The sequence below is a fragment of the Pinus tabuliformis genome, chromosome 6, assembly GCF_031772625.1.
Source record: "Pinus tabuliformis cultivar Carrire ecotype Pingquan chromosome 6, CPIR1, whole genome shotgun sequence".
Classification (NCBI taxonomy): domain Eukaryota; kingdom Viridiplantae; phylum Streptophyta; class Pinopsida; order Pinales; family Pinaceae; genus Pinus; species Pinus tabuliformis.
In genome coordinates, this window is record NC_142292.1 from 384,095,306 (window position 1) to 384,121,089 (window position 25,784).

A 25,784-nucleotide genomic window follows, 5' to 3' on the forward strand; every position below is an offset into this window, starting at 1 on the left:
ATGTTGTAAATGGTTCTAGTATGACTATTAAGCCATGTAATAACACCTAGGTAAGCCTATGATTCTTCTCAAAGGGTTTCATCCTAGGGAGTTTTTTAACCTCCCTGAATTATGTGTGTTTGTAAACACAGATAATTGACAAAGTTTTTCTCCTAGATATATCCGAAAGCTAGGGTATAATTCTTTGATGAGGTCTTAGGTGAGTCCTAGTGTTTATCGATTCTATGTATTTTTCATACTAGATCATGTGTCTTGTCACAGAATTGGGTTAAGTCTTGAGGATTTGTGTCAAATTTGTATTTTCCTTTCTAAGGGTTGATATTGTAATTATTTGATGTAAACATGTGTTTAGGAATAATTTAGTGCATGGTTACTCAGATTTAGACACCATGGCTAAATTATTTTATTATAGACACACTTGGAAGGTTGAAAATTAATTATTCCCCTCTTGAGTATTTTAGTTATTTTTTCTAACAAAAATAAAAAGAAATAATTAACCAAAAAATCAATTATTTGTGAGTCAAAAAATAATTTGAGAGATTAAATTCTCTCCAAGTGGAAAATCATCAAAAATGCATGGGTCAAATAAAAATTAAATTTTGGAGGTCCTCCAAAGGAAAAATGGATTTTTTAAGAAAAATTGACCCCTTGGACCTTGGTGGTTAAGTCAAAGTGAAATTTTTGAGGGTATTAGTCCAAAATATTATTTTTTGGATTAATTAAAAAAGGGTTCTAAGAGAAATTCGATTTTTTTCTAAAAAAAAAGTCAACGGTGGAGATCAAGTTATTTTCGAAAGAAGATCGCCGAACAAGATTATTTTGACGAGGATCAAGCCAACTAGCCGTTATTTCCACTTGGAGGGGTTTTCTTCTCTCATTTTTTATATAAGGAGGTTAACAAGCTCCTCATTTCATCTTTGGATGATGTAACAATTATTTGATGTACTGAGCAAGACTTTGCTAGAATTTCTTTGCACTTAATTAAAAGTCTTTGGGGTTCAATTCAAGGTATCTCTCATTCGCTGATCTGTGGTATGTGCTGGATGTTTTATTGATATGCTTTGATTATATCGTTGATTATTATTTCAATTGCCGGTAGTAGGAACATCTATTGGTACAGTGATCTTGCCTTAGGTGTTGGTGAGAATAAACACTCTATATCTAGCGAGCTCTGGCAGGTATTTCCAGATCTATAGCTCTATTATGTGAACCAAACCAATGTTGCACGAAGCGGGAGCGAAGCGGAAGCGTTTTTTGGAAGCGGGGACGCCGAAGTGTCATTTTCCAAAAATCTAGGAAGCGAAGCGTCCGCGGAAGCGTCTGCTATATATATATATATTTTATATTTTTTTGCATTTATACTCAAAACAAACATCCCAAATACCAAATTAATTGTAGAAGACATGAAAACATGCATATTTTTGCATAAATCAAGATAGATATAACATCCATTGTACATTAATGATCTAGAATCTAGATTCTTCTCCTCTTGTCTAGCCTTTGCCTCTACCTCGATTGTCTAGGGATATTAGTCAACATTGCCCAATTTTGATCAAACTACCTAATTCAAGACTTAAAATATGGTAGAAAAAGCTTAACATGTTTGATCGATGATTTTGACTTGATTGAAAGGTAATTTTTTGCTAAGGGCGTGCCGCGTGACAAAGGAGTTCAACAATTAACACCACCAACACCAGGGTACATATAGGGCTTGGTGCTCTTGATTAAATGCTAATCGCATACCTTCATACTTGATATAATCTAATGAAATGCCACAATCCCATTGATCCTGAATACCTGAAAACTGTTAAGTCTGCTGAATTTTGAATAGGATATGAAATTCTATTTTCTCCATATGAAGTCCAATGAGGCTGGAACCACTCTCAAACATTCTGAGTCATTTCATGGTAATGTTAAAAATTTAAGTAAAATGATGAAAATGAAAAATAAAGGAGAATGTCAGTTTTACTTTAAGAATTTAACATTACCATGAGGGAGCATCTGCTATATTTATATTTTTTTTTGCTTTCATTTGTCACCCTAACCCAAGGTGGACCCACCCCCAACAAGCAAACTCACCTAAAATTTAAAAAAAAATTGAAAAAAAAAAACGATTTTCTAAATGCTTTTCTGGAAGCTTTTTTGGAAGCGTACGGAAGCGTCTGGGAAGCGCCGTACGAAGCGCGCTTCGGCGCTTCAGAAGCGCCAGCGCTTCCAAATTTCCAGGAAGCGTCTAAAAATTTCGGAATTCGGAAGCGCGCTTCCGGCCAAGCTTCCTAGGCGCTTCCGTACGGGACGCGCTTCGGAGCTTGGAACCGGGGGGGGGGGGGGGGGGGGGCGCTTCGTGCAACACTGAACCAAACCCTTTTTGATTTAATAATCTATCATTTGAAGTGCATTGAGTTACAAGTTGCTCCAGCCCTTGGCCTCCAAGTTCACAGACTGTGAAGGGATCACACCCTTGTTTGGCTCCAAGTCTTGATCTAACAAAAGTCTTATGTAGGAGGGCTTTGGAAAAATTTACAAAATTATTCTCTTGGTATTTTCAAATTTATTTACTTTTGCCATAAAGTTTAATATGCTAATGAGAGCGAATTTTATCTTGTAAATATTGTAAATATTATATATATCTGTAAATTATTTTTCCACTAACCCTTGTATTTTAAAATACTAAATTTTTAGCTTTGTATATTATTGGGATTTTGGGGTTTAATTTCAAATTTTGTATATATTGGGCTCTTGGGTTTTTTCTATCTTGTTTGTGCAAGTGATAGCTTAATGGTTTGGAGCAGAAATAAATTTCCGGGCTATTCATCTAGAGAAGAGGACTGAGTTAGGCCCTAGACGGTAAGATCTAGCCTTTCCAAGTCACATTTGCTTAACGTCTAGCTGAATAAGGAAGCCACTAGCCTTTGGAGGTGTTTTTCTGAGGTAAACTTGTTGTTGCAGAAGTGTCGTGGCCTATTTGGCCTAGACGCAAGTCTTGTAAGGCCTTTTTTCCTACGCCGCAGCCCTTGTGGGCTCCTTCTACCCTAGCGGCAGCCTCTAAGGCCTTGCCGCAAGCCTTCTTGGCCTCTCTTGGGCAAGCCACAACCCCTTTGGGGCCTATTTGTGGTAGCCACAGCTCCTTAGGACTTGAAACCCCTAGCGTCAACCCTTTAGGGCTTAGCTGCAGGCCTTAGAAGCCTTTTGGGGGCAGCCACAGCCCTTGTGGGCTTGGCCGCAAGCCTTGGTAGGCTTGAAGCCCTACACCGCAGGCCTTTTGTTTCCTAGACATAATCATTTTTGAGCCTATTTTTGGGTTTGGCACTAATATTTGTGGTTGCAAGCTTATGGTAAGTTTGGCAAAGCTTTCAAGTTGATTTCTAGATTATTTTGCCATTGATCCTTTAAATTTTGAGCTAATAATTTTTGTAGGCTTCATCACTCATTGAAGGAGTTTTCAAGGGCTCAAGTCCTCTCTAGCCCATCAACCAACCCTAGAAGCCCTAGTTTCAGTCATAAGAGGGTTGATCCATTGTTTGTCAAGGCTAATATTTGTGTTGCAGGTGTTTGAAGGAACTCTAGTGCACTTTGGGACGTCAACTAGCCATCTAGTAAGGCCTTAGGGCCAAGGGTTTGCCTTCTAACTCTACCTCTTTCCCCACTGTTTGCATATCAGATCTGAAGCACTCTCATAACAGTGGCATAAGTCTAATCTAATCACATTAAATAAGCCCTAAAACACATTAGCATAAGCCTATAATCATCACATATTTAATCTCAAGTGATAAGAAAGGTTTGTGGCATTGCATTTTTGATGTTCTAAGTGAATTTAGAGGACTGTCATATGATTTTTTAAGGTCTGATATATGATTTTACAGTTCTGATATAAATCATAACAGTGATAAAATGAACTTCTTAAGAACACCTAAATTCATAAGAACTCATTTTTGGGCTTTGAAGCACCATTTCTCTTATTGGTAAAGTGATTTAAGTAGGCAGCTGTAAGTTCTCTTTTCATCTTGTGGCTAGGCTAATTAATGTGGAAATATAGTGAAAGAAAGTGATTATTGTCCTGCTGGTCACTAGTATTTTCCATGTTTTGCATTGCATCATCGACATAGTTTTGCTATTGTCTCCATTTGCATCTCAAGTGCTTTCTAAGATCTAAGGAAATTATGCTCTAAAAGGACCAATCTCATTAGAAGTGAAGCTAATTTACATATCTTGTTGTAAGAAGCTTGAATGATTGCTAATGCTCTAAAGTTTTCTTGGTATTGCATAAGTGTATCTTACTAAAGAAGCATTGGAGAATTTTCTTGTTAAAGAACATAACTTCAAATTAGCCTGTTGTTCATAATTGTTAGGCTGACATAGCATTGTTCTCATTCCTTCTTGTTGAAATCACTAATTGATAAGATCATTTTACAGCATCTCGTGAGCACTATATTTGGATCATTAAGGTGAAATTTCAATCTTGAGTAATATTGTGGTTTCAAGCGTATTTTATAAGTGGATAATCTCTATTGGAAGTTACCGTTTGTATTGCTCATTGCTTCCTTTGATTCTTAATTTGCACATCAAGTTGTGAATGATCCATTGATAGATTTGTGCTCCTTTCCTTTCATTGTCATTAGATATTGAGCACTTGTCTTTTTGATTATTAGTTCATTGGATAAATCTTTAATTGGTTTTGAAGCACTTTAATTGATAAATCAAGTGGTTTATTGGCACATTTCTTTAGTTGAGATTGTTCCTATAATCGCTCTTTAAGTACTTCCCTTATGCTTTTGCATTGAATATCATAAGCATTAAATCTCAAGTAATTTAACTTGAAGTACTTAGAGATAATTTAATCTCACTTAAATCCTTCACTTATACATTGCATATCATTCTAGGATTAGAGGTGCATCTTTAAAATGTACCTCCAAGCATAAGCTTCGTTGTTTTCTCATCCAGCTTGCAAGGTTTAGACCCTCATTTGTTGTTAAAACAGGTGACATTGCAGTTCTCTTGTGGGCAATTCCTTGTAGGAACAAAGGCACTTGGGTGATTAGAACTCCACGGGAGGTATCGTTAATGATTCCATAGCCTCCTTCATTTAGAATTTTCTCTACAACCTACATTCGTGACTAACTTCAAAACAATTGAAATAAATGATTCACCTAGAATAGGCATTTTAACTAAAATTAACCAAGAACTTGCATCTCACTTAGTTTTAGGTGTTGCATCTCATATAGGATAGTTCTTCATCCTAGCAACAACTATTCATCCGGTAACTTGGAATTTAATCTATATTGTGCAAGTAAATTGACTCCTAAGGCACTGGTCTCTAATTGATAATCTCAATAAATCTAATCAAGTTGTGCTAAATAATTAAACTTGCCAATTATCCTCAACCAAGTTGCTAGGCCATTCAATTGTGTCTCCCGAACCCATTGTCTCATTCCTAGGGACTACCCCCCTTAGGCTGTTGTAGGGAGACAACTTAAACGAAGAGGGACATGATCAAAGTAACAACCCCTGCATTTTCATGTACAAAATGAGTGACAACAACCAAACTCATCACGTCCGAAGCATTTAACCTTCGATAGGTTTTTCTTCTTCTTCTCTCCTTTGAGTCTTGTCCATGACTGGGACCCTTCTTCACCTTTCCCTTTCTTGCAAGGGATATGTTTTCTTTTTTCTTCTCCACCTTCGGTCCCTTGCCACTGTTGCTAGTAGCACCTTCAGCAAGATTGAGCCTTAGCTCTTCCTAAGTGAAGTCACTCCACACACGTTCCCAATCTTGTAGTTTATCTCTTGATGAAAGTTCGCCATTCCTTGGTAAACCTGTTTAGATCTATCCACACCAGTTCACTATCTGCTAGTTTCTCTCCAACAACTGCAAGTTCATCTCAGACTCCCTGAATTCTGGTGAGATAGGAAGTTATGCTCTCACCCTTTTGCATCTTGGTCATTCTCAACTTCTCCTTGAGAATCATTTTCCGATTCTTAGATGGATCCTGGTACAATGTCACAATGGCTTGCTACATTTCCTTTGTCATATTCTTCTTTGCAATATGTAGGACAATATGATCCTGAACCTTGTCTAGGACCATCCTTTTAGCCTTGGCCATATCCTTATTGTAATCAAGATAGTGGATAGGGTTTGTCAGCTTCGCTACAAGTGCTATCACAAACTCCTTCAGACCATGCTCATCCAAAAGGAATTGCATCCTGACCTTCTAGACACCAAAGTTTGAGGCTTTGTCAAGTCTATCTTGATCTTTGAGTCATACTGCAGCCATCTCTGCGAAAATCAAATCAACTGGAGAATTATACGTTGGAAATATCCTTCTCCGTCTGACAACTCGACCTGCTCTCTGCTACATGCACTCGTCCTAGAATGCACATCTCTTCCTCTGCACTTGCCTTCCGATGTCCTTCCCAAAATTCGCTTTGCTTGCCTTCTCTACTGGGAAACTCGCTCTACCTCTTGGAATTCCTTCTTCGAAATCTGGCACATGCACTGCTAACCATGAAACTAGTACTGGCTGGACTAACAAGTTTGCTATGACCTTCTGTTGCTAGAAATCACAGCCTCCTTTCCTGCAACTAGAAAACTAGAAACCCACTGAGAAATAAACTAGAAATTCTGCTTGTGTGCTTTTCTCTTCCCGCCCTATGCAGATCTGCAACTGCAAACCCTTGCTGCAAATCTTTGCGCCCAAATATACTCTGCGAAATCGTTGATATGCTCACTGGAAAATCTCTCCGACAATCCTACTGCCTGCTAGAGTTGCTTCTAGGACAAATGGAACTTTTCCTTCACCCTGAATTGGAAATCAATTTTCTTGCCCCAACAATTCGCACCGCCTGGCTGGCCTGCGTAAATTTGGAAATATTGTGCTCAAATCTCCCTCTAAAACTGCACAATTTCGCTTCCTTCGCATTTGAGCCTCTGATTTGATCAACTTGGCTCTGATACCATGAGAAATTTCATGAATGCACCAATTGGAGTTTAATCTTCTAACTATTAGTAGTTTATTTATTTATGGCAAATAACTATTAAATCACTGATGCATTCTTCACAATAAAAACGCTCCGGAATTATAAATCAGGTTTTGAGAAATTGATGTACACACACAATAAATTTGACACCAATATTTTTGGACTAAACATCCTCGAAAAAAACCCCGAAGGGAAAACTGGTGCAGCAGATGAGAGTTTATTTTATTATGCAACAATTTGAGAATTATTACAACTGGATGGCTAACTGGCAATCCTACGGAAATACACTGGTAAAATAGCTGGAGATAAAATTTCTTTTTCTGCAATCAACTCGGCCTCCTTTGGCCTGCTCGCACTTCTTACACTGTGCACCGCTGGCTGAAAGGAATTTCGTATAGCTTCGAATCTAACTTTGGATGAGCTGTCTTGCCCCCCTTTGCATCTGGAATGAAATAGCTTTGCCTCCCGAACACTCTTCTGGCCTCTGACAACTGAATTGATCCCCTTTCAGCAACTCGCACTGGGGTTTCTGGCTATTCACACTAGTTGTGGTGACACTCTGCAGATAATCGAACCTCCCTTCTCTTGTCTCTTTGACATTGGAAAATCATTGGGAAATTCTCCAGAATCCTGCTTCCAAATTTTCTGCTGCTCCCTCTCTCTGATGCTCTTCCTTGGCTCGAACCGAGGATATCATCATTGACCCCAGCTTGAAACAAAAACCTGAGGTGCTTTTCTTATCAGTTGCATCTCCTACCCAATCAGAACCAACAAAACCATGAAACGTCAACTCACCACTTACTACATACCTCAAGCCATAATGAACTGTGCCCTTCAAATATCAGAGCATATGTTTTGTAGCAATGCAGTGAATTTGCATGGGTTCAACCATGAACTGGCTCAAACAATTCATTGCAAAACATATATCCGGCCTAGTATTCACCTGAAACATGGGAACCATCAATTGCCTATACACGTAAGTGTTTATATTTAATATAAGGATCAATAGAGGAATTACTGAAACCAAACCTCACCCAAATTTTGTAATTGCCTTCTCGCAAGTGCACTAGACATAGGTCTAGTGTGAGAGAGAGAGTTCAAAAAAACAGAAATACACAAGTGCTTGAATGAGAAAGGTGACAGTCTCAAAAAAGAATGCTGAAATTAAATGCCCTTAGGCTTATGGCACTTTGTATTTCAAATCAGGATCACAAGATTAGATAATATAAATGAGAGCTTTACTTGTTTTCCCTTGGCAATTGGACTGTTGACTGGACATTCCCTCTGATCGTTGAAGGTGTCATTTTCCTGGTATAACTTGCATTGAATAGAGGTTGTTTGTAATGTAGTGTATGGACCCATTCAAATTCTGGAAATGGGCTTGTTATACTCACCACGACACATATTTGAGCATAGGATGTGTCACATTTAGCTCTTGTTATTTCGTATACTTTAATGAAAATCTGGAATGTATTTCCCATATCTTCTAGTATGTCCACATACCTGAATTTCAATGGCAGAGAGTTAAGTTGGATCCATACTAGGTACTTTGGAGAAATCTTCCTTTAGTGGGTCAAAGCTTTTATACCAATATATCAGTTGAAGGCCAGATGAATCGAGGAAGTACTAACCTTCCTCAAAATTTCTTCATCTTGTTGAAAATTTGGATAGCTACAGTCATTATTTTTAATTAAAATAATGAAGAAAAAATGTTTTTTGTCAACACTATAAGTTGGCCTCATGAATGCTAATTAGCCCACATGACACATATATATATGGCATCGATCACATGCATTTGGAACATCAACACACAAGCTTATTCGTTCTGCAACTATAAGCGAATCTCCACACGTGCGAAGGATAGAAAAATCTCTTGTTTAATTTGCGTTGACTTTCTCTTTCAAACTGTGTTGACTGTGGTTTTGTCTTGGGCATTTTTAGCATTCATTCTACCTCTATTCAGATCACTGTGGAAGGTCAAGTACTCCTGAAGCTCATTGTTTTTCTGAGACAATATCTTCGCTCCTGTATTGATATGTTGACCTTTGTTGACTGCATTCATCAACAATTGACTTGACTGGGATTTTCTTGATTGGTACGTTGACCTTTTGTGATCACTTCAGGACCAAATTTCAGTTTGTCTAATCAACCTCTCAGGGCTGAAATTCGGCCTCACTATGCAAACCTAATTCAGTGATCAATAATTGATTTCTTCTCTCTGTTGACAGACTTTGACTGTAACATTCTAAGGACAATTTTTGGTTTTATTGGCATATTCTTGAAATACTGTTGATGGACAGGATATCTCTCTCATAAGGAAAAAAATTTGGTTGGGTTTTGCCCTGGCTGTGAGCCTAATTCTTGGTGTCTCTTGTTTATTGCTTATTATTCATTGTCTATTGTGATCTCTATTTACTGCTCTTATTGAAGAATTGAATGGTTGAAGTTTTTCATGTATAGCTACTTGATGATTGAAGTGTAAAGAAAGAATTGATTGCATCATTAGTAGTTATCAATTGTGAAAAACTATTCTAGTCCTAGCTACACTAGAATTTCAACATGGTATTAGAGCTTTGGTGAAGGAAAAAGAGTAGAGAGATCATCTTGAAGAGCACTTGAAGGGCATCTAAAAGGTACTTTAAAGAGTTTTGGGTTCTGTCCTCTATTGTGACCAACAATCTTCATCATGAATTCCTTCATGAAGACTGAAAGCAAGCTTGAAGGAGCTACTAACTACAAGGCATGGAAGGCCAGGGTTGAAATAATTCTTGAAAGAAACAAAGTTTTGGGAATTGTCACAGGTAAAGTTACTGAACCATCTGATCAAGCTGGAAAGGAGAAGTTTCATGAAGATGATATTTTGGCAAGAAGCATCATATTATATTCTGTTAGGGATCATTTGATTCCCTATATTGCTGAACATAAGACTGCCAAGGCTATGTATGATGCTATTATTGGATTGTATACCATTAACAATGTGAATCAATCCATCAATCTAAGAGGACAACTTCGTAATATCAAGATGACAAAGAATGACACAGTGGCATCATATTTTGTCAAGATATCTCAAATAAGAGACCAACTCAAAGCCATTGAAGAAGTATTCGATAAGGAATTGGTAGCTGTAGCTTTGGGTGGTCTTCCTAGATCTTGGGATTCGTTTGCATCAGGTATTAGTGCAAGAGAAAATGCTCCAACTTTTGAAAAGCTTTGGGCAACATGTACTCAAGAAGAATCAAGACTCTTTTCTAGAGGAGACATTGAAGATCCTAGTATAGAAGCCTTTGTAGCCCATGCTAAGGGAAATAAGAAGAAACCAAATTTTGGCAAGTTTCAAAGAAGTGTTTGTAAAAGACATGACCCTAGATCTACTCCAAAGAAGGAATCTACTTCACAAAGAAGACCTCCTCCTCCCTCTCAAGATAGAAGAGATAGAAGATTCAAAAGAGATAGAAATGATCTATCAAATGTTCAATGTTTTTGTTGTCAAGCCTATGGCCACTATCAAGCTCATTGTCCTCAAAAGAATCAAAGAGATGACTATGAAAGGAATGATGATCGTAAAAGAAGAGGAAGGCATCATGCATCTGTTGTTGATCTAAATGAGCCATCTTCAAAGAGGAGGCATTGGAGACATGATTTTGAATTTGAATACTCATTTATTTGTGCTCTTATAGGTTCCATTGAAAATCATGATGAAATGAAATTTGGCTAGTTGACAGTGGTGCTTCTAGGCACATGACTGGAAGCCGTGGTTATCTATCTGAAATTTGAATTGACTAAAAAGAAGTTTACTCAAAAGGTTGAGCTTGGAGATAATGGAAAATATGAAGTCAAAGGCATTGGTACGTCATCCTTTCAATTACAATCCATAGGTAATGTATCCATTAACAATATTTATATGGTCTTGGTTTGAAGAAAAATTTCTTGTCCATATCATCTCTTGAAGACAAAGAGTATAGATTTGCTTTTGTTGATGGATAAGTCATAGTATGGAAGAAAAATGCATCTTTTGAAATTGCTAAAGTCATTGGAGTACAAATTGGAGGACTATATCGTCTCCTTGGTCACTCAATCCAAGCTCTTCTACACAACACTACTAAACTTAGTGAGATTTGGCATCGAAGGTATGCTCATATGCATTACAAAGCTTTGGGAAGATTGAAAGATTTTGTTAAAGGTGTACTTGAACTTAAAGCAGACCATGATGGAGTATGCAAAGGATGTGCCCTTGGGAAAAATGTTAAAGGAAGATGCACTAGCAGTGATAGTAGATCCAAAGGAATATTGGATCTTGTGCATTTCTGATGTTTGTGGGCCCATGCTTGATAAAACCTTGGGTGGGTGCTTGTATTATGTATCTTTCATTGATGAATATTCTCGCAAAACATGGATATATCTCTTGAAGACCAAGGATCAAGTATTTGAGAAGTTTTGTGAGTTCAAAGCACATGTTGAAAATTCTACAGGAAGAAGAATCAAGACTCTAAGGTTTAATAATGGTGGGGAGTATGTATCAAATGAATTAATTGATTTCTGCAGGGATGTTGGAATTAAGAGGGAGCTTATAGTTCCCTAGTACCCCGAACAAAATGGAAATGCTGAAAGAAAGAATAGAACTATATTGGAAGCTGTCAAAGCTATGCCTCACGACCAAGAGTTTCCTATGTTTCTTTGGGGAGAAGCTGCAAGGACTGTTGTTTATGTTCAAAATCAATGCCCACATCGAATTTTGGATTACATCACTCTTGAAGAAATCTTTACAGGTGAGAGACCAAATGTTGGACATTTAAGAATCTTTGGTTGTCCTGTTTTTGTTCATGTACCTAAAGAGAAACAGACAGAGTTGGAAGCCTCTGGAAAGAAGGGTACTTTTGTTGGCTACAGTGAGAATTCAAAGGCCTTTAGGGTCTACATTCAAGGGCAACGATATATTGAGACTTGCAGGGATGTTATTTTTGATGAGGATGCTGCATTCTGGAAGTCCAAGGGTTCACACTTGGATTCTGATGATGAAGTTTAGGTGGCTCCAAACAATGTGGAATCAAGGTCAAAAGAGTCTGAACCTATGAATGAAGCCCCACATGAAGAAGACATTGATCATGAACCTGTTGAATCTACAAAAGCTCCTATAGAGACAAGGAAGAGACCTGCTTGGCTAGAGAAAACATTGAAAGAAGCTAAAGGTCATGCTGCTGCTCGTGGCTCTTTTAGGGAGAGCAAGAAGCCAAAGAAATATTCTGGTTATACAACTTTGATGTGTAAGATCTTTGAGTCTGAGCCATCCTCCTCTGAATAAGTTGTTGAAGAACAACTTACAGTATGGAAATATGTGATGACTGAAGAATATCAATCCATATTAAAGAATGATGTTTGGGAAATCGTGCCTAGACTTGAGGGGAAGTCCGTTGTGTCTTCAAAGTGGATCTACAAGGTAAAACATGTTGTTGATGGAAGTGTTGAAAAATACAAGGCTAGATTCGTGGCTCATGGATTCTCCCAGAAAGAGGTGTTGAAAAAAGTGTAACTAGGTTCGGTCTTCATAATGACATGATCTTTGTATTTGATGTAATAAAAGGAAATAATTTATTGTTGTAATCTTGCTACATGGGTTTCATGAGCAAGAAGTGTCTCTAGGTAAAAGACTTCTTCTTGATGTCTTTAGGATATATTTAAATGTCAAAGAGTCATGTCATGTGTGTAGAAACTCTTTATGAGTTCATGTAAATAAGTACAAAGTCTTTAAAGAGGTCTAACAACCCTCCAAGACCAAGATCAACCTATCGAAAGCTGCAAGCAAAATACTTCATGTCGGCTCCAAATAAATGATTTAATATATAAACATGTCACGTCGGCTGGAAGCAATAGACACGTCGGTTCAGAAGTCCATGTCGGCTGGAAGCAATAGACACGTCGGTTCAGAAGTTCATGTCGGCTTGCATATATGGGGTGAGCACTATAAATACCCATAAAGGGTCAGCACAATTACACAAGAAAGAATTCGCATATACCTCTGAAATCTTCGCATAAGGGAGCCGCAGTCAAGATCAAAATTCCGCAGTAGGGTATTGACTGCACCGTGTTTTGGGTTTTAGGTGCAGTCATGGCCTCATGTAAGGACGCAACAATCGTTTGGGTTCTGGACACTCTCAGCATGTCTATGTAGTGCAATCTAGGCATACCTGTGATGTCCTCGATCTGGTAACGCAGATCAGGGAGCGTGTGATCTGGTAGAGTGGATCTAGCAACGTGGATCAAGCAGCGTAGATCAGGCAGCGTAGATCAAGCAGCGTAGATCAGGCAGCGTGTGATCTGGCAGAGTAGATCAGGCAGCGTGTGATCTGGGCACTCAAGTGAAGTGATGATTCTCGGCATGAGGACGCAGTCACCATGAATAGAATACCCTCGGCCTTCACACATCTATGATATACCTGTAGCAGCCTCGACACAATGTATTGCAATAGTTAGGATGATCTATACTATCTCGATGAGTTTCTATGATGGCAGAAATCCTCGGCAGACCTATGAGAAGAGACATACAATCTCATTGGTTACCACAACACTCAGATTGAATATGATGTAGTCTTGACGTGCTACAAAGAGCAGTAATCACAACAACTATAGATATTGATCTAATAGATCAATGATCTCAGTTTCAGTGTAATGAAAAGGAGCAGCCTAGTCAAGATGAGAAAGGAGCAGTGTCAAGGTCTTGGTGTCTCAACATGATATCATAAACTCGATGAAGGCTACAACAATAAAGAAGATCTTAATGAAGCAATCATGGTGCAGCAGTGATCTAGCTGGAGGAACAACAAGATGATGATCTCAGCAGTGCTCGAGGAAGAGGATTGATGGCTTGGTCTTGGAGAGGAAAATTGTGTCAAGGGTCATGGTCTTGGTATTCGTCAATGGAATCTCTATAAGAATAATTTTGTATGGGTTTTCCTCTCCAAGAGGTAGATGTTTTGGCCCTAGCAGAAGGCCAAAACATTTGTGTTCTTGTCTTTTTTTGGTTTTGATAGCAGTTTGATGAAGCTAACATATACATGTTAATAATGAAGTAAATATCAAGCTAAGATAAATTGTCTAAACACTTCACAAATTGTTATCATGTAACAAAGGATCAATGTAACTATGCCTACCCTAGATTCTTCAAGAAGAGGGAGAGGATTATGAAGACACCTTTTCCCCGTTGCTAGGTATGCATCTATTAGATCTGTCACTGCTTTTGAATCTATTGCAAGTTGGAAATTGCATCAAATGGATGTTAAAATAACTTTTCTAAATGGGTCATTGCAAAAGAAGTCTATATTGAACAACCTCAAGGGTTTGGGGTCCATGATAGAGAGACACATGTTTGTAAGTTGAAGAAAGCCCTGTATGGCCTGACGCAGGCCCCCTGTGCATGGTACTCTCACATTGATGGTTATTTGTTGAGTCTTGGCTTTAAGGAGGGCGATGTTGATCCGAATTTATATTTCAAAGTTGTTGAAGGTGAACCCTTGATATTGCTACAATGCTATTGCATGTAGATGATTTGTTTCTGACAGGAGCCGAAGTACTGATTGTCCAGTGCAAGAGGGAGCTGGTATCTGAATTTGAGATGAAGGATCTTGGCCTCATGCATTACTATTTGGGATTGGAAATTTGGCAAAAACTTGATGGGATCTTTGTAGGCCAAGGCAAGTACATTGTTACGATTCTTCAAAGATTTGGCATGATGGACTGCAAGTCCATGGACACTCTTATGGTGACAAATTTGAAGAAGATTCGGGACAATGATTTTGATTTGATTGATCCAACTATGTATCACAAATTGATTGGCTTGCTGAATTATCTTGTGAACACCAGGCCTGATATTTGTTATGCAGTGAATACATTGAGCCAATTCTTGGTTGAGCCTTGTTGTGTACATTGGGTTGCAGCTAAACACATATTGAGATATTTGCGAGGTACCATTGAGTATGGTTTGATGTATGCTTCTAATGGGGAATGGAAACTATATGGTTTCTCTAATGCTGATCTAATGATAGAAAAAGCACCTCTGGATACTGTTTTAGGCTTTTAGCTTGGGCTCTATTATGGTTTCTTGGTCTAGCAGAAAACAAACCTCTATTGCTCTGAGTAGAAGCTGAATTCATTGCTGCTAGTGCAGCCTGTTGTGAGGCTATATGGTTTCGAAAATTGTTCTTTGATTTGTTTGATCAAATGTTGGAGCCGACTATCAGATATTGTGACAGTCAAAGTTGTGTAAAGCATTCTAAGAACCTGGTATTTCATGATAGATCAAAGCACATCGAAATCAAATATCACTACATCCGAAATATTATCCAAAGAGAAGCTGTGAGGCTCGAATATGTTCCTACTGATGAGCGGGTTACTGATGTGCTAACAAAGCCATTGTCCCTAATGAAGTTTGGTTATTTCAGAGAACAAATTGGAATTGTTGAGAACTCCTCCCAAAGAGAGAGAGAGAGCATTGATTACATAACATCATCTCATGGACCAACTCGTGTACGCTGTGCTGCGAGATCTTGTGGTCTGGGAGATGTATTGTTGATTACTCTTGTAGGTTGTGTGCTATGAGACCTTATGGTCCGAGAGATGTATTGTTGATTCCTCCTGTAGACTCTGTGCTGCTAGACCTTATGGTCTGAGAGATGTATTGTTGATTCCTCTTGTAGGCTGTGTGCTGTGAGACCTTATGGTCCGAGAGATGTATTGTTGATTCCTCTTGTAGGTTTTGTGTTGTGAGACCTTGTGGCCTGGGAGATGATTTGATTATCCCTCCCTTAGGCTGTGTGCTGTGGGACCTTGTGGTTGGGGAGATACTTTGAGGTGGATGCTATGTATCTTTCCTTATGATGAGATTGAGAGAGAGAGAGAGAGACTTGGATTGTGATCTCTTCCTTAGGCTGTGGGCTGTGAGACCTATGAACTGGTCGGGAAGATTGATCTTGAGAGAGAAGTAAAAATTAACTCCCTAGCTAAGACGGAGTGTTGAAAATTTGGATAGCTACGGTCGTTATTTTTCATTAAAATAATGAAGAATTTTTTTTTGTCAATGCTATAAGCTGGCCTCATGAATTCTTCAAGTTGGCCTCATTAAGGCTAATTAGCCGCATGACACTCATATATATATGGCATCGATGACACTCATTTGGAACATCAACACACAAGCTTAGTCTACAATTGTAAGCGAATCTCCACATGTACGAAGGATAGAAGAATCCCTTTTTTATCTGTGTTGACTTTCTCCTTCAAGCTGTGTTGACTGTGGTTTTGTCTTGGGCATTTTTAGCATTCGTTCTACCTCTGTTCAGATCACTGTGGAAGGCCGAGTACTCCAGAAGCTCGTTGCTTTTCTGAGACAATATCTTCGCTCCTGTATTGATACGTTGACCTTTGTTGACTGCATTCATCAACAGTTGACTTGACCCGGATTTTCTTGATTGGTACGTTGACCTTCTGTGATCACTTCAGGACTGAATTTCAGCCTGTCTAATCAGATTCTCAGGGTCAAAATTCGGCCTCACTGTGCAGACTTATTTCAGTGATCAAAAGTTGATTTCTTCTCTCTCTGTTGACTGACTTTGAGTGTAACATTTTGAGGACAAATTTTGGTTTTATTGGCATATTCTTGATGTACTGTTGATGGACAGAATATCTCTCTCATAAGGAAAGAATTTTGGTTGGGTTTTCCCCTTGTGGGTTTTCCCCTGGCTGTGAGCCTAATTCTTGGCATCTCTTGTTTATTGCTTACTGTTCATTTTCTACTGTGATCTCTATTTACTGCTCTTATTGAAGAATTGAATGGTTGAAGTTTTTCATGTATAGCTACTTGATGATTGAAGTGTAAAGAAAGAATTGATTGCATCATTAGAAGTTGTTATCAATTGTGAAAAACTATTCTAGTCCTAGCTACACTAGAATTTCAACACATCTGTCCTCCACATGTTTGAAGAAAAAGAAACTCTTTGCAGATAACTTCAAGCCTTTTTCTCCTTTGGCTTGCCATTTGGCTTCAATCCTTGACCTCATTGTTTGTTTTCATTGCCTTAATCCCAAGAACATGTTGGTCAGTGTATTATCTCACATGTATTTCATATCATGCTCAAAGTAAGGCCGAGTGATAAGCAGGCACTTGTTCTTTTATGCTTTCCTCAGTCAGCCATTTGGTGTGCCATTCCCTTTCCACCACAGCTTTTTCTTTCTCATTTTTCCTTTTGACAATCCTCCTGCTGAATACAGGTCTGCACTGTGTGATTCTCCAGAACTTTGTAGGAAGGAGGGGCACTCACTGCTGGCTCATCCATGGTCTGACTGTGTTCAGAAAACACTGCGATTACTAATCCCTATTCCTCCAGCCTGCTACTAACCTATATCCTTGAACATGCATCTCTGATCAGTAACAATCAAATCAACTAGTAAACACAAATTTCTGCAGGTATTAGACATAATTGCATTGAGGTTTCAGGTGACATGCATTTTAATGTTTTTGACCTGACGTTTTGAGTGAATTCCACCTGTCAACTCAATTTTCAAACTTTCATCGGCCTGACAATGATTACGATAATAATAAGTTAATAACTAAGTGATTCAAACTAATGGAATGAAATAAAATAATAATGTATATTGCAATGTTATCTTGAAATGCCTTTGTAGCTAATTTGTTGTTACCTACACATATGGCCGAGGGCAGGACTTGTCTTAGCTACAAATTACATTATTCTGCTACTTTTGGTGAGGCTTTAATCTATACCAGAATATTATATTCTCATAACACGTCTTTCGGAAAGGTAGTAATATTACACAATCTAGCTTTTTGTCATGAGAATGTTTTATTAATCACTATATAATATCAGTTTACTGTTTGTTGTATGTGCAGGATACTTATGAAACACTCTTTTTCATTGTGGATCTACATGCGGTATGAAATTTTTGTTGCTGGCTATATTGATGAATTTTATTTGTTTATGGTTTGAAAAACTAGTTGGAGAGCTGGTTCCTCTAAACTCTGAAGCTGACTCATGGAGTCTACACAGGCTTTATTGGCTTAAATTTTAGGTCTTACCTGAGTGAGCTAGCTCTACTCAGGTAAGATCCTGGTCCCAAGATCAGCTTAAATGGAATATAGCTGACAATTTTGCTTTTTTATTTACTAGATTAGCATATAAGGGGGCACGATGCCCTTGTCACAGGTAGTTGGATTTGTATCTGAGTCTTTTAGCTGCATTTCACCACTAGTAGACATTAATAACATCTCTCTGTCTATGTATCTATCTATCAATTTTGTGTTTGGTTTCTACTTCTCTCATGGAAGAACACCACTGCCAGCAGAAGACCATTGGACAGACATCCTCATTTGCATATCACAATGTTAAATCACAAAATCATTGCATTCTGATGTCTTTAGGACCTTTTTGCTTCGTTTAGCTATTGCAATTATTAAAACTTTTTGGGAATCAAAGGATTTTTGGTAGTTGACAAATATTGGATTATGTTGTACAGATTACTTTACCATATGATGCTGAGCAGTTGTCAAAGTTGACGAGGGATGCAGCAGCCATATATATAGCATGTGGAATTGATACCTCAAAGGTTTCTGCTCATTTTGATAACAATCGATTTCTTCTTGAATTTGAATGCGTGCATTGCATATTTTTTTTGATAACACAGAGCTGGCATAAGAAAAACAACCAAGAAAAGGTGTTTTATCATTCACAAGATGTTTTGATACCTACAGGCCTCTGTTTTTGCACAATCACACGTCTCGGCCCATGCAGAGCTCACATGGTTGCTAAATTGTGTCACACCGATTGGGTGGTTGAACAAAATGATACAATTTAAAGAGAAGTCTCGCAAGGCGGTGCGTCTTTATTGTATGGAAGCTTTCCTTACTGTTTCATAATTTTAAATCTATATGTTCTTACTGTTTTTTATACACACGCTGAAATTCATGTTTATGTTTGAATTTAATTGAATTGAAGGAATTTTAGTGACGTTCATGAGACCCAGCCATCTAAGGGACCTAGAACTCCAAAGCAAACAAAACATCACATTCTTAGGTTTCCCTCTAAAGCAGCCCTTTTGCCATGAAAATTCACAGTTTTGTGAAGCCTTGCTTCCTCAAGCAACTTGCTCAAACTGTCCACCTTCAGATTACTTTCAAACTGATTACAAATGTCCTCATAAGCTGAACATTCCATGATGAAGTGCCATTTGGTTTCAACCACTCCTTTCCTACAAAAGATACAAGTTCATTCTTCCCACTCTTCCTTGGGGGCTATCCATCTACTTGTTTCACAACCTAAGATGGTGAGATCTGGTCCTCAGCTGTACTATTAAAATTTTAGCCTTTCACTTGATTGCGGCACTCAAATAAGTCTTTTTATCTCCCACATGGCAGTCCTAAATTTTTCAAGCACCCAATTTTTTATCTCCTCTTTAGAATTAGGACAATCTTGCCAATTAATTCCCCATTTGCTCATCCACTTGTCATTTTGCTTCCTCCAAGTTTTCTTCTTATGCTTTAGTTCCTTTGCAACAATCATCTTGGGCCAACAGTGCTCATCCATGCTTTCCACCTTTTTTAAATAACTTAACAAACAAATGATTGTTGAAGCCTCCATCGGGAACATACCAGCCTCAGCTAGCAGGATCTCATATGGGACTTGTTGTTGCACAAACTAGGAGGCCTAGTAAGAGGGCACAGCAATACATTGGGACAAAAGGCCCACTGTCACCAGAGCCTATGTCCCATTTTCTTCTCGGATTTTCACCGACTGGAGGAGTCCCAGTATTCCTCACTTTGTTATAGATGTTCCTAGGGTAGATTTTAAGTGAGGCAAGGTCGCTCATTCAATGGAAAGGTTTGATTAAAGTATGAGCTTTGGGAGAAGCTAAGAGGAATTTCCAAGAAAAACCCCTTGAAAGGAGGGCTACCGAGGCCTAGGTCGAGATATTTGACGAGATAGAAGTTCATCCAAGGTCTAGGTAGACAATAGAAAAGTCTATGATTGATATACTTCAACAAGTACTAAAACTCAAGCTTTCAAGAATCCTCAAGTTGAAGAATAACACTTAGGGTTCCCACTTGGTGTGATTGCTAGGGCATCAATTACATTGAGATTTGACCGTGAGAATTGCCTCAAATTAAGAGGAGAGCTAGAGGAAACACCAACATAGAAGACTGTCCAAACGGTTTTGCAAAAGCTCTTCCCTAATGAAATTCACACCAAGCCCTAGGGAGGCTTCCTTATCCTTAAGGGGATGAGAAAAGAGGTGAAGGAGAGGTGAAAGAAGAATGATTTTTCGAATATAATGTGATCACCAAGGATCTAGGACCTAGTGCCTGCCTATTGGGAGAAATGGAGTCAAGATAAACCAAGAAATGCAACTCCCTCTTCAAGGAGACTAGAAGGAATTTCGCTACCCTTGATGGAAGCAACAACAAAATGACTTCTAGATTTTTATACTTTGATGACACTTGTTGTGGAGTTTCAAGGATGCAAATGCAATCAATCCTCTAGGAACATTCATTCATTCATTGTCCAATGAGTAACACATGCAAAAATTTCCAATAGTTCTCAATGCTTTAAATAATTCGCATTAATTAGGGCACATTAATTACCATAAGAAAACATTCCATGCATTAGACATTCACCAAATCAGAAATATAACATCAAATAACACTTACAAGACAAAGAAGAATATATCCATCCATAAGATTGCCAAATAGAAGCTCCAAGAATGATAGTGAAATTATCCAAACATCATAATTCATCAATAACATCCAATTTCATCCTCTAACTACAAGTCCAAATTCTTTTAGAGAGAGATTGAAGATCCAAAATGTGATGATTTGAGAGAGTGTAGCTCTCTCTTATTTATACATGATCTAAGAGTTCAAAATTAAAAGAAGAAGCCCCTCCAATACCTAAAATGTCCAGTAACCCACTCATAGTTACAAGCAAACCATGATAGCTCATTAAACAAGTTGAATAAGCCTTCTTAGGGCCACGCTAGGGTGACGTGGAGGCCTAGGAGGGCATCGTTGAGGCCTCATGTGTCAAAGATGTGAGTGAGGGCCTCAAAGATGATGGATGAGAGGGCTATGCCCTCTAAATACTGCAAAACATCTCTAAACCCCAAGTTGGGCTCTGTTGGCTCTAAATGGGTCTCCAAATGGTTCAAAATCAAGTCAATGCTCCATCAATGAGGGCTAGAAGACGACACATGCCCTCCCATGTCTCCTTGGGAAAGACAAAATCTCCTCTAGGCCTTGGATCAACGACCAAGTGTCGAGTGCAATGTGTAGCTAGTTGGGCAACGTGGTCCAAGTGCCTCATCATCTCTGTATAACTGGGGCACGAACAAGCAATGTGGTGGTGCCGAAGAAGCCCATGGTGTGGCAACGACCAAGTGTCGAGTGCAATGTGTAGCTAGTTGGGCAACGTGGTCCAAGTGCCTCATCATCTCTGTATAACTGGGGCACGAACAAGCAATGTGGTGGTGCTGGTGAAGCCCATGGTGTGGCAATCAATAACCTGCATGGCTAGAGGCCCATAACTCTCAACGCTCACCCTACAAGTGCCATTGTGACCCTCTGGAGGGCTTCGATCCCGTATTGGGTAACCAAGTCCAAGATGAAGAGCCACCTGCAATCCTGTATAAGATCTAATGCGTCTCCTCACCTTCCAATACAAAATTATTCAGCGCAATCGAGTAAATAAGCTTGCTAATCAAGGGCAGAAATGAAAACTTCATAGTGGAATGCCCTTCCAAATGGGCTTTGAACATGTACTAATGTTACTTTCCTTGACAAGCCTTAATGAAGGACCCTATTAGGTGGTTTCAGCCTTTAAGGGAATGACAAGTCCATGGTATACCCATCAAATGGTAGGTGTCATGCGAAATAATGATGGAATGCAGTGGGGGCAAGAGTGAAGGCTCTAAGTCACATGCCATGGTACAAGGGTAGCTATGATGAAGGAGACCCACACCTTGGGTGTATGAATGTAGGAGGGAGCAATCATGGTACATGAGTTACCCCGACCTTTGTTTTCCACCCTTCTTCATATGCCTTTTGCCTTTTATTGATTTTTCTTCTTTTTACTGCTCGGGGCTCAAGGGGATGAGAGCATGATGTGTAAGATGTAGTAGTGAATACCCCCTTAAGGTGGGGCAGTTCATCACCCACCAGGGGTTGGGACAATCATGGGTTCCTTAATGATGCATGGGGCACTCATAGGGGCCTTAGGAACTAGGGTGATGGCCATAATGATAAGGGTAGAGCTCATGCTTGGCTTTTTGACACGCTAAATTCTATTGTCTGACCATCTTTTGCATTTGTGGTACATTTCATGTTGTATGTGGCCATGTTATGCTTTTATCTTTCTTTTTAGTTGCATCAACCTTCGGGGCATTGTTCAAGGCCTGTCCCAAGATGTGGACAAGGGGAATGGAAGGCTAACACCTTATGGACCCAATGGACAAATGTGGACCTAGATGGGTAAAATGTGAAAGGGCTTGTAATGAGCGGAGGGGAATATATGGTATCGAGAAGCGGGACCACGCAACCAAAAGCAAGGTTTCCCATGTAGTGCCACTCCTAAAGCCAATAGCCAGTGAAGGAGATCCAACGGGACTAGGATACCAAATTAACCACCAAGTTGAGGTAAGGGAACAATAGTATAGTCAAAGCTCGTTATTTCCGTTGAATCCCCCCCCTAATCCATGCCCAAATGTGCCCAAGAAAAGCAAGCATAAGCACCCAATTACATAATGAAAAATCATACCTTCGGGGTTGGATGGCCCACCTTTAAACATATGATCATAACAGGTGAACGAGGGCAAACAATGGTTAGCTCAAGTGGCAGAGAATAGTAGCACATCGAGCTATCAGGTGGTTGTTCTTTGTCGGTTGAAGACAAATCTAGGAGAAAATTTCTTCTATAGGGGTCACCCACTGGTGGTGGGTAATAGGACCATTGACTTGACTTTGAGATTATTAATAATTAAGTGCTTTCGAATTCTTTCCAGTTGTCTCCACTTGTGATTTGCCATGTTGCTCCCCCAAAATTCACATCCATAGACGACAACTAGGTTAACCAACACTCCAAAGAGAGTTTTCTTGGTTTCCTAGTCCCATATTTCTACTTTCCTACATCTGTTCTAAAGAAGGTAAGAAGCTTTCCACCACCCTTGAATCCTTTTAATTTTGCATGTCTGCCTACTGAGCTTGTTGTGAAAAACAATTCCTTGGTACTTGTACTCTTCCATTATCTCCATGGACTTTCCCTCAAATATAAAACTAACCTACTGTTTTTTCTGCTTCAAGGAGAAGATCATGACTTTGGTAGAGCTCTAAGGCCTCAAATGCTCTCTCAAACTATGAGCAGATTTTGTAATTAGGATAAGATCGTCAGCATGCAAAAGTAGCTTCACCACATAACCCGCTAGTTGAATACCCTCTCCACTAGTGTTGTTTAACCATTCTTCTAGCTTATCAATATATAAACCAAATAGAGTGGGGGAAAGGGGGCACCCTTACTTGAACCAAATGTCACTACCAAAGCATTTAGAAAAGCCCTCCTTAGTTTTGATTTTAGCACTAACTTTCTCATAAAGTTTATGGACAACAACTCTATATTCACTTGGAATTCCAAGAGCTTCCATTATTCTCCAAACCTTATCCCTAAGAACAATGTCAAAATTTTTTTTGAAATCAACGAAGCAACAAAAGGCTTCCCCACCTTGGATGTCCCATACTTTTTTGATGAAGTGCCTAAGAGTGATGCAATGATCAATTGTAGAGTGCCTTGGCCTAAAACCAACTTGCCCTTTTGCTCTTTTACCCTCTTTTTTTGCCTAGCTATTGATTCTACGCTCCATCATGCTCCCAAACAATTTTCCAAGAAGAGGATTGACCATAATAGTGTGATAATTAGAGGGATTATTGATGTCTCCACTTTTGTAAAGAGGGATAACAACACTAGTTGTCCATTCAACTGGAAAATTGCCTTGCATGATGTTGTTGAAGATCCTTTTGATGATTGGGGCCAAGATCTCAACACCCCATTTTAAAAATTCTGCCTGCAATCCATCAATGTCTTGGCTTTACCACTTGCTAAATTTTTTATACCATGCTTGACATCCTCCACTGAAAATAACTCAGTTGTAGTTCTGATTATGGGAGGGATACTTTTCTCTTGTTTCCTTGCATAGAGGAGCTTTGCATATTCCAACCACTGTGTATCCGAGATATTATTATCTATTTGCTTTCTCTTTTATTGTAGTTCCCGCCATAGTCTTTTGGGATTGTGCTTTCCAAAAGAGACTAATTCATTCTTTCTTGAAGTCACATAAATTTATTTTTTGTTTTTATCAAATTTTTATACTTTTTCTTGCTTTCAGTGTTTGTCTCCTTTTCCTTAAGGGATCTTTTAGTAGCCTTGCACTCTTTATCATACCAAGGATTAGTTGGAAAAGTGTTTGAGACCCTCGTGTTAGGCCGAGATCTTTTGCACACCTTTAAGGCTTTGTGGATTAGAGGGATCGACATATTGCTGCAAATGTGCTCTATTTCTGCATTGTCTTCTTGTTTTCTGGGTTGTTTTTTGTCCACTAAAAGTGTTGTTCCAGAGCAACAACAAAGAGCTCTTGATTTTCTTGATTTATAAGAATTCTCCAATTTGCACGTACTTTCTTATAACATTGTTGAGTTTGCCCTTCTTGTAGCCCACTTGTGTGTATGCCTAACTTAATACATAGAGACATATGGTCAGAATTCATCTCAATAGGACAAGCCTCAATATTGAACTCTAACATATTGCAAATAGAGCTTGTTGTCGCACAAAATGTCTAGGCACCGTGACAACGGCTCAAATCGGAGGCTGTCACCCTGATCCCCAATCTCTTCGTTTAAGCTGTCTCCCTACAGTAGGCTAAGGGGGGTAGACCCTATGGAAAAGTGGAATGAAGAAGAACTAGTTGGGAACCAACCTGATCGGAGACACAGTGAAGCGATCAAGTACTTGATTACGATTTAGCAAGACTTATAGGATTTGATTAGATTTTAAACGATTGATACCAGTGCCTTATGGAGTCAACGATTTTGCTAGGGAAATTAAGACCAAGTAATCGATTAGCAACTGCTGCTTAGATGAATGACTATTTTATATGAAATGCAGATCCTAAAACTAATGTGAGATGCAAGAATTTTGGTTAATTTTAGTTAAATACCTATTTAAATGTGAACCCTTGAATCCTTTCTGTGTTGAGTTTGATTTCGTAGTAATTGGCAGAGAGAAGATCAGGAGAAGCACACTAAGGTGTGATTAACGATACCTCTCCTGAAATTCTAACATACCTGGTGCCTCCGGCGCTGCAGAGAACTGTGGCTCTGACGACTGTAAGGTCACCGTTTTAAGTACTATTAAAACAAGCTTCTCAAGAAAAGATGGATGGAGATCTATCTGTGTTAAAATTGGCAACTAGGGCCAAAGTCCATGTGGATCACCTTATTTATGGCTCCTAATATTTTTCCTAGATTCCTCTCATTGAGAGGTGTAGGATTGATCTAAAGATCATCCGATTCCGATAAGTATTTATGGAGATATGAATTTATTTTGATTATGGACAAATTATCAAGGTCGGCCAACAAACTTATGTAGGCTCAAAGCCCAACAGTCATGGACTCATGTCTATTCAACCTCAACGTTTGCATATAAATACAAGGAGCATTCTCCTTATTTGGACAATTCAATTCACTCATCTTCTCTCTCTCTCTCCTACGCATAAAA

The 25,784-nt window shown here is 38.9% G+C and overlaps 1 protein-coding gene across 5 annotated transcripts in view; it reads left to right on the plus strand.

The window, feature by feature from the left end:
- The window catches only part of LOC149258927 (tryptophan--tRNA ligase, chloroplastic/mitochondrial-like), a 333,508-nt gene that overhangs the window by 61,349 nt on the left and 246,375 nt on the right, over positions 1-25,784 (plus strand). For 3 of the 5 annotated variants that reach the window (XM_089373964.1, XM_089373948.1, XM_089373956.1), the window contains exons 4-7: positions 17,644-17,721; positions 17,867-17,908; positions 18,490-18,579; positions 18,725-18,847. In XM_089373964.1, coding sequence (XP_089230090.1) covers positions 17,644-17,721; positions 17,867-17,908; positions 18,490-18,579; positions 18,725-18,847 — 333 coding nt within the window. The remainder of the gene's footprint in view (positions 1-17,643; positions 17,722-17,866; positions 17,909-18,489; positions 18,580-18,724; positions 18,848-25,784) is intronic. The other 2 variants (XM_089373970.1, XM_089373980.1) reach the window with 2 other exon arrangements.